The sequence below is a fragment of the Rhinolophus hipposideros genome, assembly GCF_964194185.1.
Source record: "Rhinolophus hipposideros genome assembly, chromosome: 7".
NCBI classification, from domain to species: Eukaryota; Metazoa; Chordata; class Mammalia; order Chiroptera; family Rhinolophidae; genus Rhinolophus; species Rhinolophus hipposideros.
In genome coordinates this window covers 61,662,695-61,679,861 of record NC_138053.1, presented here as the reverse complement: position 1 = coordinate 61,679,861, position 17,167 = coordinate 61,662,695, and the positions used below count along the sequence as shown (strand labels likewise).

The following is a 17,167-nucleotide window of genomic DNA, read 5'->3' as shown; positions in this document are numbered from 1 at the left end:
CAGTTGTTTTTCTAGTCTGATATCATGGGTCTCTGTCACCTTTAAAATACAACGAAAATCTAACCTTAGATATGGAAATTCAGCTTTCAAAGAAAGCTTATTTTAGAATATCAGTGAATTTTAAATATTCGCTTTCTAGAAACCTTAATTCTCATTAATGTAAAATTAATGTAGATGATTTGATTATGTGCTCATATGTGAGAAATTTACCCTTTCAATGTGTCTCTGCTGAGTCTTACTAACTACTGACCTATTGTAAGATCCAGGTGTGAATAATGCCATTTCAAAGACAATTTGGCATAGTTCTTTCTTTCCTCCCTCCCTTAGCGCTGCATTGTAATAGCAGTTCTGCTCATTCTGATTGCACTCTTTTGTATTGAGGACCCCGCAGTCCTTCTGCTTATGAGAATTATACCAATTGATATTTACTGTGTTTGACATAAAAGCTGAGAAAAAATAAAAAATATTTTTATTAAATACCAGTAATAAACTTAACATAAATAACATACCTTTATTTAAAAAAAAATGCTAGTCTCCAAAGCACAAAATATTTTAGTGAAAATGGTGGCCTTGTTTTATATTTTCGAAAATCTGTGATTTGTCTTTATAGAAGAGAGCTGGATTTTCTTACCTGTCTCTGTGTTCAGTCTGTTGTGATATCACATATCAAGTAGCCTTTGGAGGATTAAATGTACACTCATGAGAGTTTAAAAGGTCAGTAATGTGTAGACATAATTATGAAAATAGTTTTGATCTTGTGCACCAACCACACACGGAGAACATTACATTATATAATAGACATTTTAGAAATATAGATGGTGCTCAAATCTCTCCTCTAATATTTTCTAGTTTCTCTGTGTATGAAAGTAACTCTCTCACAAAATTAACTATTTTGTGTGTTGGCAGAACTTAATAGGGAAAAGGGGAAAGAGAGCTGCATTGAGCAAAGGTGTCTGGTTTGGTTGTCAAACAATGATCCTTCTACTGTTGCCCTACTCGCTTCACACGTTCAGTGGCCAAGCTTATTTTCCAAGCCACCACATGAGTGAGATGCCCCTCACCCCAAGATTCCAGTAGCGTAGAAAAAGAAAGTGTTATGGATGAAGGGAATGTATCCAACACTCCTCCCTTGCTTCTCCAGCTGGAAAGGGAAGGAAAGGGAAATAAAATTTAATGAGCACTTTTACTATGTGCCAGGGGCTTTACATATGTCATTTTAATCCCAAAACAACCCTAGGAGGTATTTCTAGCCACATTTTGCGCACAAATAGAGCAGGACTCAGAGAGGTTAAATATCACGTCCAGAGAACTCAGCATTTGAGTGACAGAACCTGATCCAAATCAAACTCTGTGTTACCAAGGTGTGTACAATGCTGTGCCTCGGTTTCTACTTTGTTTTTCTTCAGTTCCTGCAGATTGATAATGTGAATACTGATGTTTTATTGGGCTCTGTGGTGGCATGATGATAAAACAATTTGGTGTCCAGTGAGGTTTGCTCTTATGGGATTAACTGTCTGTAAAGTCAAATAAATATATTTATAAGATAAGGTTTATGTAATTTCTTCAGTTTTAGCTTTTTGAAAATAAAGCAGTTACCCATTGTTTAGACATAGAGTGGAGAATTGCCTTTTTTTGTGCCCTCAGTTCTGTCATGTATAACAGCTAACTATCCTAGAAGATTTTTACCTTTGTGATCCTAAAACATAGGGTCATCAGGGTTTGTCAGAACTCCAGAAAGGCAAAATCCATTCTCAGGAACATTATTTTGTTTCAGGTCACACAGTACCCAAGAGAGAAGACTGGCTAGGGGTAGAAAGGAGGCGGTGGGGAAAGATGTCTTCTAGCCCTCTAGGGATTGTTGAGGGAGGAATATCCTCCTTGCTTCTCCTGTGGGTGCTCTGATATGATTTAGGACCCACAGAGAGAGTGAGTTGGTGGAATTTCAAAGGTTTCTCATATTGGAGAGGCTAAAATACACGACTATACTACACTGAAATAAGTAGCGTTTAATGGAATTTCTACATTTTGACTCAGTATTGCATAGTCTTAAAAAAGTAATATACCAGCTGTCCCTTATGTGTGTGTATGTAATTTTCCTATATTTAAAGTAAAGCTGCTCATCTCTAGCAACATCAGCCATCCCAACCTAAATGTAAGGAGAAAAAAAAAACCCAAACAAATAGGTCTCTAAAGTATTAAATCGCCACCACAAAGCTAGTCAAATTAGAGGTGCACCTGGCCTGAGGGCAAAGAATTTTCTATGAAAAAGGCTAGCAGTGTAGGAGAGAGGTCATCGTAATAGCTGATAGTAGAGAAAAATAACAAAAAAGCCCATTTAAAGTACTGCCACCTGCAGTTGTCTGTTGTACGGAGCGCTGCCTCACTCACTTGGTAACACCCCTCAATGGTCAGCTGATTAGAGAGACAGGGTGGAAATTACACTTAGAAATATTTCCAACAAAAATGGTTGAACTTCTTAAAGGAGTTTGGGTACATAAAAGATAATTTAGAATTATGTGGAAAGTGAACATTCAGGAAACTCTTCAATCTTGGATGATATCAGATTAATGAAGTGTTACTGTATAAGACGTATATATTTATTGTTACACTCACGTATTTCTTAAATTGTTTTGGAGGTCACACAATATTTTATAGTTTGCTTTTTAAAAATTTTTAAGAGTAGTAAATGTTTAGTGTAATGAAATTGTATTACATATGTGTTTTCCCCCCCAGCATAATTGTATGTGATATCAGATTCGATACATGTTATACTTTCTTCTGACTTTTACTGCTCACATGAATGAAGAAGTCATTTTTGTAAAACTTTTTGACGGCTTCATCATTTTCCTGTTTGGAATAGAATCACTCCTTCATTAATATTTGAGAGAAAGACAGTGGCAAAGACCAGGCTCATAGTTAAATCAGAGAGTTAAATCAGTCTCTTTTGAAGTATCTGTTATGTTACACCTTTATACACTATTTAAATACTAACGCTTTTGGGTCCTCGGTTGTCTTGGCTTTGCCTGAGAATGGAGTTCTCCACTGTCGCTTTCCTGGAGAGACTTGACTAGGTGGGAAAGTGTTAAGCTGGGAGAGATTGGTTTTACAAATGGCAGTTTATGATCACTTTTCCTATAGACTGCTTTCTTTGTACACACATAAATGTGACTCCTTGCACTAAAAGTACAGTATATACTTGAGAACTTTCTGGGTTCTCTCTTATACTCCATTGACTTTTTTTGTTTGTTTTAAATCTGTGCCTGTCCCATGGATTTTAGTTATTGTAGACTTACAGTGCATCTGGTATATAATAAGGCAGGACCGCCTTTATTATTCTTCATTGACTTTTTCCTCATGGGAAAATACATTTAAAATTTTTAAAAATATGATTATATTTACAGCGTATCTTTTTTTTAGGCTGGGTAAAGAATCTAATTGGAGAATTTCAAGGGCATTGGTCCTTTGTCTTGTTGCTTTTAAATATGAATGTTGAACGGTCTGAAGCCATTCTGATGCCTGAACCTTTATTTGTCACTTTGTTCTCCCTCTTTAGAAATTTGAAGGGTCTTCTCTATGTCCCAGTGTTCTGAAATATCACAATGATATGCCTCAGTGTGGGTCTGTTTTCATCCATCATGCAGGACATTCAGTGGGCCTTTTCAATCCGGCAACTCATGTTTTTCAGTTCTGGGAAATTCTCTTGAATTATTTTATCGGTAATTTTTTTCCCCTTTTTTTCTTCCTGTATCTCCTATTGTTCAGATGTGGAAACTTCTGGACCAGTTCTCAAGTTCCCTTTTCCATCCTCTCTTATTTTCTATTTTTCTTTTTTAATATACCCCTTTTATTGAGTTTTGCATTTCTACCAGCATAATTGTTATTTCTAGGAGTTCTTTTTTCTCTGAATGTTCTTTTTTAATAGCATCACATTCTTGTTTCATGAATGTAATACCTTCTCTGTGTGTAAAATGTTTCCTTTGAGTAGTGTTTGGTTTGGTTTGGTTTTGGTTTATTTGGTCTGGTCTCTGTCTTCTGAGAGAGAGGCTTCCTCAGATGCCTGTTGGTCCTTGGTTGTCCTTTCAAGATTCAGAACAGAGGACTAAAAAGCTGAATGGAAAAGAGAGCATGATGTATCTTTTCTTTAATTGTGGTTTTCCAACAAAACTTCTTGACTAAAAGAGATAAAGGAGACTCAAATATCCATTCTTAAACTCTGTGGAAGAAAATCAAAATGGATAATCTCTGTGGAAGAAAACCAAAGCTTATCATATTAACAGTTCTCAAAAGATCTTATTGTGAAGCCATAATAACTTGTTTTTAGGAAATACTTTTTTAATTGATTAATTTGGTAAAAATTATTGTAGCACTTTTCTCTTTCCACTAAGTGTTACTGAATATGAATTATCAAGAGACAAAATTATATTACTCTGAAAGATTTATTGTAAGTTCAATGGTGTTTTTTCCAACTCTCTGGCCTGATTATCCTCCCTTGAAGAAGACGATACGTGGAATTCAGATGCCCCACATGTGAACTCTGTCATCCAGCTATCATTCTCACACAACATCTCTGCAGCTTCCTGTGCAACGCCCCTCTCAGAGTTCCCCCGTGGTTAGCTCCTTCTCTGTGTGAATGAAGGGGGACCTGAAGATACAGTGACCTGCTTGATGAATTTTGTTCAAGTAGCGTAGATAGTAGAAAGCTTAGAGGGAACGAACGGCTTCATTTTGTAGCTTCAAGTTTCTGTCAGGCACTTGAAATCCAGAGGTAAATTGGAAGTTCCTGGAGGTTCCCAAAGGGATCCCCTTAAGCTTTATCCCTGGCCTCTGAATGTGGCTTTCAGAGAGGGAAGGTGGAATTGAATGGGTGTGCCAAAAAGAAAAACAATTCAGGGTGACCTTTCCACATATTTAGGGAAAAGGTGTGAGGAAGATTTGTCCCCTGGCCACACAGGTCAGGACTGACTAGTGACCATGGCGATGGGAGGCTGTATGTTATAGCTAGAGCTCTGCAAAGGAGAATTGTCGCCTGTGCAGGGTGAACGTCTCCTCTGACCGCAAGTCCTGGCCAGGTGGCTGTTGGTCAGGGAGATTGTGGAGGATTCCTGCATGGTTCTAAGCCACAGGCCTGTAACTTGGTGGTGTGTGTGTGTGTGTGTGTGAGATAGAGAACGTGTGTGCATGTTTAACAACCTTACATTTGTACCAGCTTTATTATACTGTATGTTATGAAAGAAAATAGTCCTTGTTAATTACTCAGACTGTAGTATGTGTGAGATCTGGTGGGTTTTGCAGTTCCACTAGAAGACATTGCTCAGACACAACACGATATTGTGACATATGTCATGCATGCTACAGAAAGGAGTGTTAATTTTTAAAAATTTTCTGGTCAGTGCTTGTGAAAGGCCCCCTTCCCCCCCCCCCCCTCAGAGTTGCAAAGTTGGTTGAAGGAGGCTTGTGGCTGCCTGGTATGAAGGTGGAGGGAAGGGAGGAGTTTGTTGAGAAGAAAGCTGAGCTGGCCTACTCTAAAAAGTTTTTTTGAAAAAAGGAAGAAAACCACTGATCTAGGGGATTTTTGTCAGGTATACCACAGATTCAGGATAGTGTGATGATGGCTCATTAGTGTTGTGATCTAGCAAGTTCCTGTAGATACTGGTGGGGGTGTACTGCAATAGGTATTTTCACATGGCTCTAAAATACTTCAGATGTTTGTTGAATACCATTTATTTTTTACCTGTAAGATGTAGGGTGGTGGGGAAGGGGGCATTGGCGTTTGAGTGGTCTGAATGTTTTTACTTGAAAAAAAAAAGCTGTCATATTTCTTCTTGCCTCTGTCAAGTACTACACATTTCAAAGAATTAGAATATTTCCTGTCATCTAAATGCAGAAGTTAAACTCTTCTCCCTTTCTTTTATATAGGTTTCCACTTGAGTGGCACAGTGACGGAACCTGCAATACAATCGGAGCCAGAAACTGTTTGCAACGTGGCCATCAGCTTTGATCGTTGCAAGATTACCTCAGTGACCTGCAGCTGTGGAAACAAGGACATATTTTATTGTGCCCATGTTGTGGCACTGTCTTTATACCGCATTCGCAAGCCAGATCAGGTCAAACTACATCTTCCCATTTCAGAGACTCTCTTTCAAATGAATAGAGACCAACTGCAAAAGTTTGTACAGTATTTGATCACAGTGCACCACACAGAAGTTTTGCCAACTGCTCAAAAATTAGCAGATGAAATTCTATCCCAGAATTCAGAAATCAACCAAGTTCATGGTGAGTATAGAGGTCCATTCTGTAGATTTCTTCTCTCTGTATTCTTTTTTGTTTATAAATTAAATTCTTCATAAAAATAAGTTAAATGTAAATTGGGTCATCAGCATTGCTGATGAGGAGAGAATTTTAAATTTAGTTTTGCATCCTAAAACATTTCTTTTGAAGTGTTTTGTGCATTCTAGATACCAGGCCTTTCGTGCTCAGAAAAGTCTCTCATTTGTTAAAGCTTGACTCTTACAATTTCATATTTGGTAAAATTTATCAAATACTAGATATTAGTTATGGAAGACACTTATTCAATTAATTCACACATGTCAGCTGTTGTCAGTAATCTGACTTGCACATACTCAGAAGTTGTTCATTTTCTTTTAAAATTTACTTTCCAAAGCAGGAAGTTTGTGACAGGATGCCTCAGTTTAAAAAAATAAATTATTCTCAGAAAAATATTGCAGCCTGTTTAAAGAGAGGTTAGACTATGACTGTTGTGTTTAAGAAATCCCAAAAAGGTTTTCTTTTAAATCTTTCATTGAACATACCTCATTTATTTTGTAAACACATTAATCAACTATTTTGTGCATTGCAAATAGTGTTAACTCATAAGAATACATGTGCAACTTTTCAGAAACACACCCACCACCTTTTTTATAGAGTACGTTAGTACAGGATAAATAGGATTGTTAAATTATAGATTAATGTGCTTTTAAAACATTTACATTTAATTTTAAAATATTTAAAAATATCTTGAATGTAAAACAGTCTTGACTGTGCCAGTCACTCACTTAACCCTATTGTTTCAGGTTTTCTTCAAAGTCATTACTTGATATAGCAAATATAAATGTTTAAGGAAAGCAGTTTGATATCATTTCTTTTTAAATTCTGAGGTATAACGCGCAGAAAAGTGCAAAAATATGAATGTGCAGATTAACAAAGCGAAGCACCATCCACACGCACAAATACAACACTCCCAGCACTGTCCAATAGGAATGCAATGCGAGCCACATGCATAATTTAAAATATTCTCGTAGTCTCATTTAGAAACAAGTAAAATTAATTTTAATATAGGTTTTAGTTATTGCAACATATCCAAATGTTCAACATATTCATGTTAATATCACAATACTCAGAAATATCAGTTTAACAAAAGTAGTGGTGGTTTTTTACCTTGTTTTCATATGCAGTCTTTGAAATCTGGTCTGTTTTTACACACACATCTGTAATCCCACTGTGGCCACTCGCAGGTCCTCAGTCGCTGTATGTGGCTGGCGGCTACCTTACTGCACAGCACCACTCGAGAGTATTCTAGGTATGAGAGCAGCACTATTTATTTGTCCATTCCACTGTTGATGGACCTTGTTTTGAATGGAGCTGCTGTGAGCATTCTTTTACAAGTCTCCTGCTGCTGTAAGGTATTTTTCACATGGTTTTTATGTCTGAGGAAAATCCACATAGCCATATTTCTTCTAGTGCTCCCCATATCAGGCCTGGCTTTATTAAAGTAGCCATCATATGGTGTGTAAAGCATTTTACTTGGTGGAGTCCACCAGCGTTAAATAACAGGATTATAAACACCTTAGACCCACTCAAAGCCCATGCACTCCAGGACTTTTGAAATAGGTTTGTGCGGTGTCAGATCGTCTGTCTCAATCTTGTTGCTTTGTGAAAATTCACCCCAGCTAACAGTCATTACAGAGATTTCTCAGGAGCCTATTTGTGGCTTCTTACTAAATTGTTCAGTGGAGGCGTAAGAATAGGATAAAACATTTCTTCAAACTTCTATGCATTCTTTTTTTCCTAAATTCATGTAACTCATTCGGGTCACTTTGTTTTCTGAGTTTTAGTTTAACTAGAGACCCACATGAACAGTCAGTTGTTTGTTCTGCATTTGTCTTCCTTGTTTTCAAGGATAGTAGCCCCTAAAGTTTCTTATCTAAACGCTTTTAAAATCCACTTCTATGTTGAAATAGTGGGACTAAGAAAACAATGTAAATGTGGATACAAAATGTGTTCAGGTGACATATTTCTTCAGAGTTTCAAAGTTGGAAGAAAAATATATCTAAAGAAATATCAAGGGCAGAATGCAGGTTAGCTTTAATGTCAGTGTGATTTTCAAATAACTTTTGTATGAAGACAGCTTCACAAGAGCAGTGAACTTGAGCAGTTTATCCCGCCAGCTTTTTCTCCACTTAATTTATCATCAGATTTGCTCCTAGCCTGGAAATGGGCCAATTACATGAGCTGCCTTCGTGCCTTCCATTCTAGTGTGACAAGTGGTAAAAAAGAAGAGAGGTAGGAAGCAGGCCGTGACCTTAAGCAATGAAATGGGAAATCCGCTCCCTGGAGGGTCTTATTTTAACTGTTAGATTGATGACTTACTCGTAGGAGGGGGTGGGACTAAAAATCTTTTCAGTTACTTGACTACATCGTCCTACCTGCCTCCCAAACATCTATGCATAAAGCATTCTTTAATCATCTTTAAGGCTGTACTTTCTTGTATGGTTTTACAGGTGTAGTTTTTCTTTAAGAAAGATGTCGTGAATGCGCATACTTGGGAAGGATTAATATTTCTCTAATGAAAAGTATCACTTTTACTTTGCTAGATAAATAGTGTTAGGATAGGATTTATATTTGATTCTCTTAATTGGTATCTTTTAAAGACAAAGAGGTTTAGCTTGTCCAGATTTCTTTTTGGAAGAAAGTCTTAAGTTATAAGTAAATACAAACTATGTTGGTAGTAGGTTTTTCCTTTTCCTAGTAAACTTGCCCTAACACTTAAAATTCTGTTAGTTGCTTTTCATTATTTTGAAATATTTTGTTTTTGAAATAATTCTGTCTTGAGAAAGTAAAAGCTGCTCCGAGTCAATTTCACTCATTGTTCCTCACAGCTTCCTTGTAAGATAGGCATTGCAGATTTGTAATTGCAATAGTTTCCAGATGAAGGAACTAAGAATGGGTGAGTGACTTGTCCAAGGTCGCAGATTAATCAAAAGTAGTTGGAATACAAATTTAGTCATTATAATAGTTCAGTCCTGTCAGTATACTTTTTTTTACATTTCATTGTGTTTTTGTAAAATTTCCCACATAATTTTGATTCGATTATAAAATTAACCACTGTATGCTAAATAGTGGCTGTAAGATAGTTAATGTTAATGGCCCTCCATGGAGATTGCCGTTTATAGTTCTGCATTTTTTTAAGCAAAATTGTCCTTGGTTTTATATTGTAATAAAACTTTCCAGTTTCCACATTCTTAAAAAAAAGGTTGGAGTGTTTGCTAAGTACTTACGTAGAAATTTACTGATTTCTAAGTGCTAACCCAGTCTCTTAATTCAACTCAGCCTTTTCTGGTCCCTTATGCTTCCTATTAAAGGAGATGTATTGTAGACGGTAAATTGTGGTGTAGGGACAGAACACTGAACTTAAAACCTGGAGGGCGAGAGTCCAGTATTGTCTCTACTGCGTGTTACCTGTGTGACCTTGGGTGAGACTCAGGTTTTCTCATATTTAAAATGCTCATTGTGTTCTCTAACAGCATGGGAAGAATTTTAATGATATAACATATATGAATAATAATAATAATAAGAATAATATAACTGAATTGTCCTCCTGCTGGGATTTCTCTAAGGACTCATCCTGAAGAAGAGAGAAGAAACCCTTGGGGGATGGATGATATTAGAATTGGAGTTCGACTTGCTTTTCTGTGACTTCGTCCCATATTTCCTATTCTTCTTTCTCTCTTGTGCTCTTCTTTTAGTGATTTCTTTATTGGCTGGCCTGTACTGGGCAGATTTTATAAAGAGGGACAGACTGAGGGTGAGCTGTGGTATTTGTCCTGATTTGGAACAGATGGAAAAGGGTTTCCTCTCAGTAGCTTTTTTACTCCCAGAGCCTGGCCAATCCCAAAACTAGGCTAGACTCATCCCTCACCCCTGCTATATATGCCCAGAGATACCAACTCAGTCAGCTAGATGGAGAAGGGATGTATTCACATGTCAGAAGGGTTGACAGTGATAACTAAGACCTCTTCCACCCCTGATATTGTGACTCTTTGGTGGTGGTATTTCTGCCGAGACCCCAGAGACACGTAGGATCCATACTGCAAGGTGTACCTCCTGTGCTTCTGCCCCGGCGTGCACTCGTGTGTGCTCCCATCAGGCATTTCAATGTGATTGAATATGGTTCTTGTAAAAGCAACACCGTAAATCCCATTCATGCCTGCCTGCTCTGCTTAACTTAGCCTCCAAATGCCTCTGTGTCCCTCTGTGTCTTTACGTCCATTCAGTCTTCCCAGATATTACCAAGTAAATGAACACACTTGCTCAGCTCTCTCATGTTTGTTGTAGCTTACGTTTACTTGATTGTAAGTTCCGTCCGGGCCAACACTGCCCTGTGTATCATGGTAGCCTCCCCAAGGACAGTGCTTAAGAAGTAACAGGCACAACAACTTGTTAAATGAAAAAAACCACTCCTTTTTTTCATTTCATCATGTTCTTAGTAGGCTCTTGGAGATTTATTCTTATACACATACATGTTCCTAATCTAGTAGTGAGTGACACTTGGAGTCATTTGATGGAGGTCTCATGTCACATCTTTCTTTCTTTTGATTCTCTGTGGATGGTCATGTTCATTATAATAGGACTTGCATTAGCCATCAATTTTTGCAAGTATCCTAGGGAGATAATTTGGTTATTACAAACATATCTTTTTTTTTTTTTTCAAACATATCTTTTTTATTGTAGAACATTCTGGCATTGATAGTTGGTGAAACAAAGATACAATCTACCGGTGATCGGTATAATTAGCAAATATATTTTGTTATAGGAGAATTAAAATTGCTTTAAATATGTTATCTCAAAGTGCAGTAGTGTGAAACTTAAAGAAAATAAAAAAGACTGCATGTTGGAAAAATGTATAGTGGTATGGAAGTACGTGAACATAAAAAGTCCTCATTGGCTCCCCGCACCCAGAAGCTTCCTCCCTAGTCTCCACTAGCTCCCCATTCCCCCAAGGCAACCACTGCTGACAGTGTGGTTTATATGCCTTGAGACAGTTTTCTTTGTGCACACACGTATGTATTTTTTAAAAACAAGTTAAAAAGTCATTTTCCTGCCGTTTGCTTTTTCTCTCTTTAGATATCATGAATATCTTATGTTAATAAATAGGTCTATTACTGTTTTAAATGTTTTGTAATATTCCATAGTATGCATATATTTAACCATTAACCAACTGAATGATTTTGAAGTTGTTTATATGCAGTGCCACTGTGACTATCGTGTGTTTACTTGTGCAAGTAATTTTGAATAATAGATTCTTAGTAGTAGAAATGCCAGGATTAGTGGTATATGCATTTTGAGTTTTGTAATTACCACCAAATTTTCCTCCAGTAAGTACCAGTTTCACTCTTAAGTTTTAACTAAACTTGATGTTTTCATAATATGATTAATTTTTTAAATTGATGGACTATATGATCATGTACAGGTGAAACTTTTTTTTTCTTCACATGAAAAAGCATTTCACTTTACCAAAAAATAATTAATTTTAGAACTTAGGTCACTTGGAGGAATCATATCTCCAACTCAAGAGGAATTTGCTAGGGTAACACAGACAGACAAGTGACTTTAAACCAATACCCTTCATCCTTTCCTTTCCATTTCCAAATCTTGCCTTCCCTCACGCTGTATAGTTATCTTTGACGTGCATAAATTACAAAGGATGGCTGCCAGTGGCGGTCAGTTTCCTCAACACCCCCTTATCTTCTTTAACTGACCCTAAGTCTCTCCATGTTATCTAGCGAGCTTACTATTTCCACCTTCCTGGCACATGGGTTTCTCATACCTCCCACCGTAAGACTGGTCAGACTATTTAGGAGCTTAGAAATTAGCCTAAGTTAGAATACTGGCCCCTTTGCTTTCCAGCTCTGTTACTGGGGCAAGTAACTAATTCTTTTCAGGCCTTGGTTTTCATATTTGTAAAACGTGGACAATAAAGAGTGCCTATTTCATATGGTCTGGACGGTTAAAGGAATAAATATGAGTAGTAGCTGTTATCACCATCATTAATAATAATGTGGCAGTTAGCATGTGTCTTCATAGGTAATGGTAGATAGTTAAATAAACTATTTGTGAACCAGTCTTTTTTTAAAAAGCCTTTTAAAATAATCTTAGCAAACCACTCTTGAAGATTGCAAATCTCTTTTAATAAATTTGAAGAGTTGGATTATGTAAAAATGAGACTTTCTGAGAACATTGCATTTAAATATTCATATTTGTGCCAAGTGATTGTTAATACATTTGTTAACTAAGTAATGGAAAATAACTTACCCGTTATGTACTCTGTGTTTATACTCTGCATTTTTTTAATGAGCATTGGAGATTATACAAATACTTTATATTAAATATAATTTCTGTACACGAATAAACATATTACTGAACTTCTGAAGTAAGTTAAATGATAATAAGGGATGAGTAATAAAGTCAGATGAGAGGAAAATAAGAGATGGGGCTATAAACCATGACAGGCCTATTTGAGTTCCCTGAGAGATATACTGATTATAATTCTACTTATTTACTTCTTTGGCATTTAGCTGAAGGGAAGATGGCTTGTTGAGGAAGCAAAGCCTGGTGCATGCCAGGGATCCCTCTGTCATTAGCCTCCATGGTAAGGAAAACAGATTGACCTCTAACCACTGCTCCTGGAGAGGACACCATCCTGTATCATGGCAGTACAGTGACATGGACTCAACATTGAATAGAAGGTGGTGAAGGATCTGTCTGTTTCAGCTACCTCAAAATTGTAAATTGAAATGAAGGCATTTAGTCACTACCACCTTGAAATGGGGATTTAATTAACAGTAAGATTTAAATCTTTTCACAAGTGTGCTTATCCAGTGCACATTATTTTTTCAGGGATCTTCTAGCTCTTGTCCTCTCTAAAGAAAAACCTTTTTGAGTTTGAATCACTGAAGTTTACTGCCCTGTCTCCCCTCTCGGTGCCAGTGGTTGATGTCAGGATTTTGCCTTCAACTTGTAAGACAGGTATACCGGTGCCTTTGTAAGCCACAGACTTCAATTTCATGTTTCCTAGTTTTGACAGCAGGCACCCAAACTGTAGGAGATGGCATTCTTCTATAGGTGCCCTCAAAGAGGCTGAATTAGTGTCCTCTGCAGTGTAGACATCTGCTGCCTGCATTCTGCGTATTGACTGAATGTGACTAACTGTTACAAAAAGGAACACTGCTTCATAAATGTGAATAGTTAAAGCATTATTTGGGCAACAATGTTACTAAAGCAGTTAGGTCACAATTAAGATGAAGATGTAAACTAAAAGCCTTTCACCTCTGCCTGTGAATTTGTTTTCCAATAGAGTAAGAGGAGAAGAAAAAGCATTAAGTTCCCCATTAGAACCCAAAGCTATGGATAATTCCACATTCCAAACATAGCATAAGCCAGTTGTGAACATTTCTTAATATCTCAGTTTACAGTTTGCAGGATGAGTTGGTGTTACCTAATGCTTAGAAGCAACTATTTCCGCGTCATGAGACAGATACGCTGGCCTGGCGAAGCCTCTGATACTTCAGCACCCTGAATACTTTTCAGTGTGAAGATCCAGAATGTTCTACCACATTTAACATTCTCTCTAGATACGGAATCGCCCCTACACCCCCTCCCTCAGATTTTATCCTCGGCGAAGAGACCAATTCAGTAGGTCCGAGGTGCTGCCTAAACATCTGTTTTTCCCAGTGTGCCTTGAGAAGTTTGATATCCTCTTAATTTTTGAGAACTCCTGGGATAAGAAATTTTGATAATGGGATAAATCAAACCTAAATCAGAACTAAATCAAGTAGCAGACAGGGAGAGATTTGACTGTGGTTCTTCGTATCCATGAATTCTCCTTTGCTTTCCTGTGTTGTTACATAACCAAGGTAGGAGGGTAAATCAAATTCACACTTCCTAGCTGGGAATGAGAGACAGTTAAACTGTTCTACTTTTTTCAACAGCTAATTTCATTTCCCCCCGAAGGCTTGAAACTTTGAAGATTATGCTTTGTTCATAAAATGCTCACAAATATTAATTACACAGTTGTAAAAGTTATAGCATTTATAATTATAAATATAAATAAGGATAAAAATGTGATAGGTTTTTAACTACTTTAAGTGGACCATTTAATTCACATACGCACATTCTGATTCCTGCCCCACTGTGGGGATATTTTAATAGCAAATGTATAAATACAGAAATTATGTTTCTCTGTACGTACCTTTCTCAAAGCTAAATGCTAAGAGGTTTGTCTTTGATTATAGACAGCCATCAATAAGTAGAAATAAATTTTGCAAATCTGCATTTTATACGAGGCTTAGGCAACACTTTAATGCATGTAATCAAGACATTAGGATTGAAATAGTTAAACTTTAAAATTAAAGTTTAGTGAAAGAATTTGCTCTTTTAGGGAGGATTATTGTCATTGCAGGCATTGAATTTTCTGGTCTATAGTATATAGTACATGTCTTATTCCTAAAATGTTGAGTTGTGTTCAGAGTAAATTTTTATTTATCAACTAGTTATCTTTGCTTGCATTGTTATGACTGAGTGAGGATGTTCTCTACGTAGCCACATGAGATTTCTAATTTTTATTACCTAGTTAATTTTTTTATCCCTACATTATAGAATTTTAGGGTTGAGGAAATGGAGACCTGAGGAGCTTAAATGATTTGCTGGAGGACAGTTTTTCCAAACTGTGCTTAGAAAGGAAGTCTTCTGAATTCTAATCCAGGATTAGGAACTCACACATCTCTACTCGTGTAGATTTTATTAACTTTTTTGTGGTAAAATTTTATCTGTGGGCCACTTTCCCTCTGCATTGCCTCCTTCCCCCATATGCTCAAGAAATAAGTTTATTCTAATACTAGTTCACCCCTCCAAAGAAACCCCCACAATTTAGCTTACTTAAAAACTTGAGAAACACAATTCATGTATTTATACATTTGCTGTTAGATATCTTTCTAGCTAGACTAAAATAGAACTCTGTATGTATGTAAATTAAATGATCCATTAAAGAAATTTTAAAATCCATCATATATTTAAAATATGATAGTATTTTTAAACCTATTAGATTTTAAGGAAAAATTCCTTGTGTGATTCAAGTCAAGTAAAAGCAACTCCTGGATTATTCTTTGTAGCCCTTCTCTTCGTATGAGAAAAAACAAGAGTTGAGTTTATTCTGGAGTTTGGGGAGCGTATCCGAATGTCAACCCCTTTGAAACTTCTGGCCAAGGAGAAGACTGGGATTTTCTCCAAACCAAATTAAAATCTGCTTTAAATACTTGACTATTTCTGTGGCAAACGGAGCTTCAGCCTCACAAGGCTCTGAGCCCAGCAGCGAAGGGTAGCAGGCCTCCAGCACACCACAGGGCAATCAGCCGCTCCATGGCCTGGGGCAGACTCCTTGTAGGTCGTGGCCTTCAGGGCCTAACAGAGAACAACCTTAAAAATCACAAAAATTGGGGCAAGTACCCCAGGTGAGGGTAGAAATCAGATTTATTTAGTTCAGTTCAGCAAGGGGAATAGTGGGAGGGCATAATCAGTTGCTTGTCAAGAGTTTTCCCTAAGGAGAGGATAAGGAGAGACATGTCATATTTCCTAGGAGGATTTTAACAAGATATTGGGACGAACTTAAGTATAAAAGTTGAGACCCTATAGTTTGGTTGTTTGGCAAGTCTCTAATGATGCATGTTAGGTAAGGAATTTATAGGTAGGTGTGTGTGTGTGTGTGTGTGTGTGTGTGTGTGTGTGTGTGTCTGTCTCTTTTCCTAGAATTAAACGGACTGGCTGGATTAGGGATCCACATCTGTATTCCTCAGGGATGCCCTGTGGGCTACAGATGTGGCCCCATTAGTTAACTCTTCACAGCATCATTGTGTCCTTAAATCTTCTTGTACAAACATCCCAGCATCTTTCCTTAAATTTGTCTTTGACTTAGAGTTCATAATGCGTGCTTTGATACCTCCAAGATTCAGACTTTAGTTCCAAGGCTCAGGGATATGTTATTCCGCAGGGGAGAGGATGAGGAGACTGGATTTGGCGGTGTGGCTGTGGGTGTCATAACCTCTCTGAACCTGTTTCATCTCCTACTCACCCCCACAGGCCACTGTGAGGGTAAATGAGATAAGGTATGGGAGGATGTTTTAGCAGTGGTTCTTTTTAATAGGAATCCCCTGGGGGGCGGGGGGATGTACTCGTGCTTCCTCCCAATACTTGATGGCCTGTAAACACTGTGGTAAACACTGGCTAGGTGTTAGGGAGCAGTGGTGAGCAGGGTAGGTAGAATCCTCTCTGGGAGCTTCAGTATCTACATACTTACCTACCATGTTTCCCCAAAAATAAGACCTAGCCGAACAATCAGCTCTAATGCATCTTTTGGAGCCAAAATCAATATAAGACCCGGTCTTATAGTAAGATTAGACCGGGTCTTATATAATTTAATTTAATATAATATATATAATATAATACTGGGTCTTATATTAATTTTGCTCCAAAAGACGCATTAGAGCTGAGTGTCTGGCTAGGTCTTATTTTCGGGGAAACAGGGTAGTTCCTACTGGGAATAGATTTCTCTGCCTTACTTCCTAAAAAGCCAGTCTCTCCTGCTTTTCCTCATAGGCCACTCGTTCCCATTGCCATTTTGTTCATTCTCTTTCCCAGCCTTTAAATGTTGACCTTCCTTAGGGCTCCATCTTAGATGCTCTTCTTACCCCATACAGCCTCCCACGATGTATCTAGCTCCCTGCTTGAAATCCTCTCTCCTCTTCTTGGCTATCTCAAAGGTGCTTTAAATTCCCCATGTCTGAAACAGTGTAGAACCTAAACACTGTTCCTCCCACCCTAAACCTGGCCCTGCTCTGAT

The 17,167-nt window shown here is 37.5% G+C and overlaps 1 protein-coding gene across 1 annotated transcript in view; it reads left to right on the top strand.

Annotated features, from left to right (window-relative positions):
• Positions 1–17,167, top strand: part of ZSWIM6 (zinc finger SWIM-type containing 6) — a 184,804-nt gene that overhangs the window by 108,142 nt on the left and 59,495 nt on the right. The window contains exon 2 of the mRNA XM_081053747.1: positions 5,917–6,273. Coding sequence (XP_080909873.1) covers positions 5,917–6,273 — 357 coding nt within the window. The remainder of the gene's footprint in view (positions 1–5,916; positions 6,274–17,167) is intronic.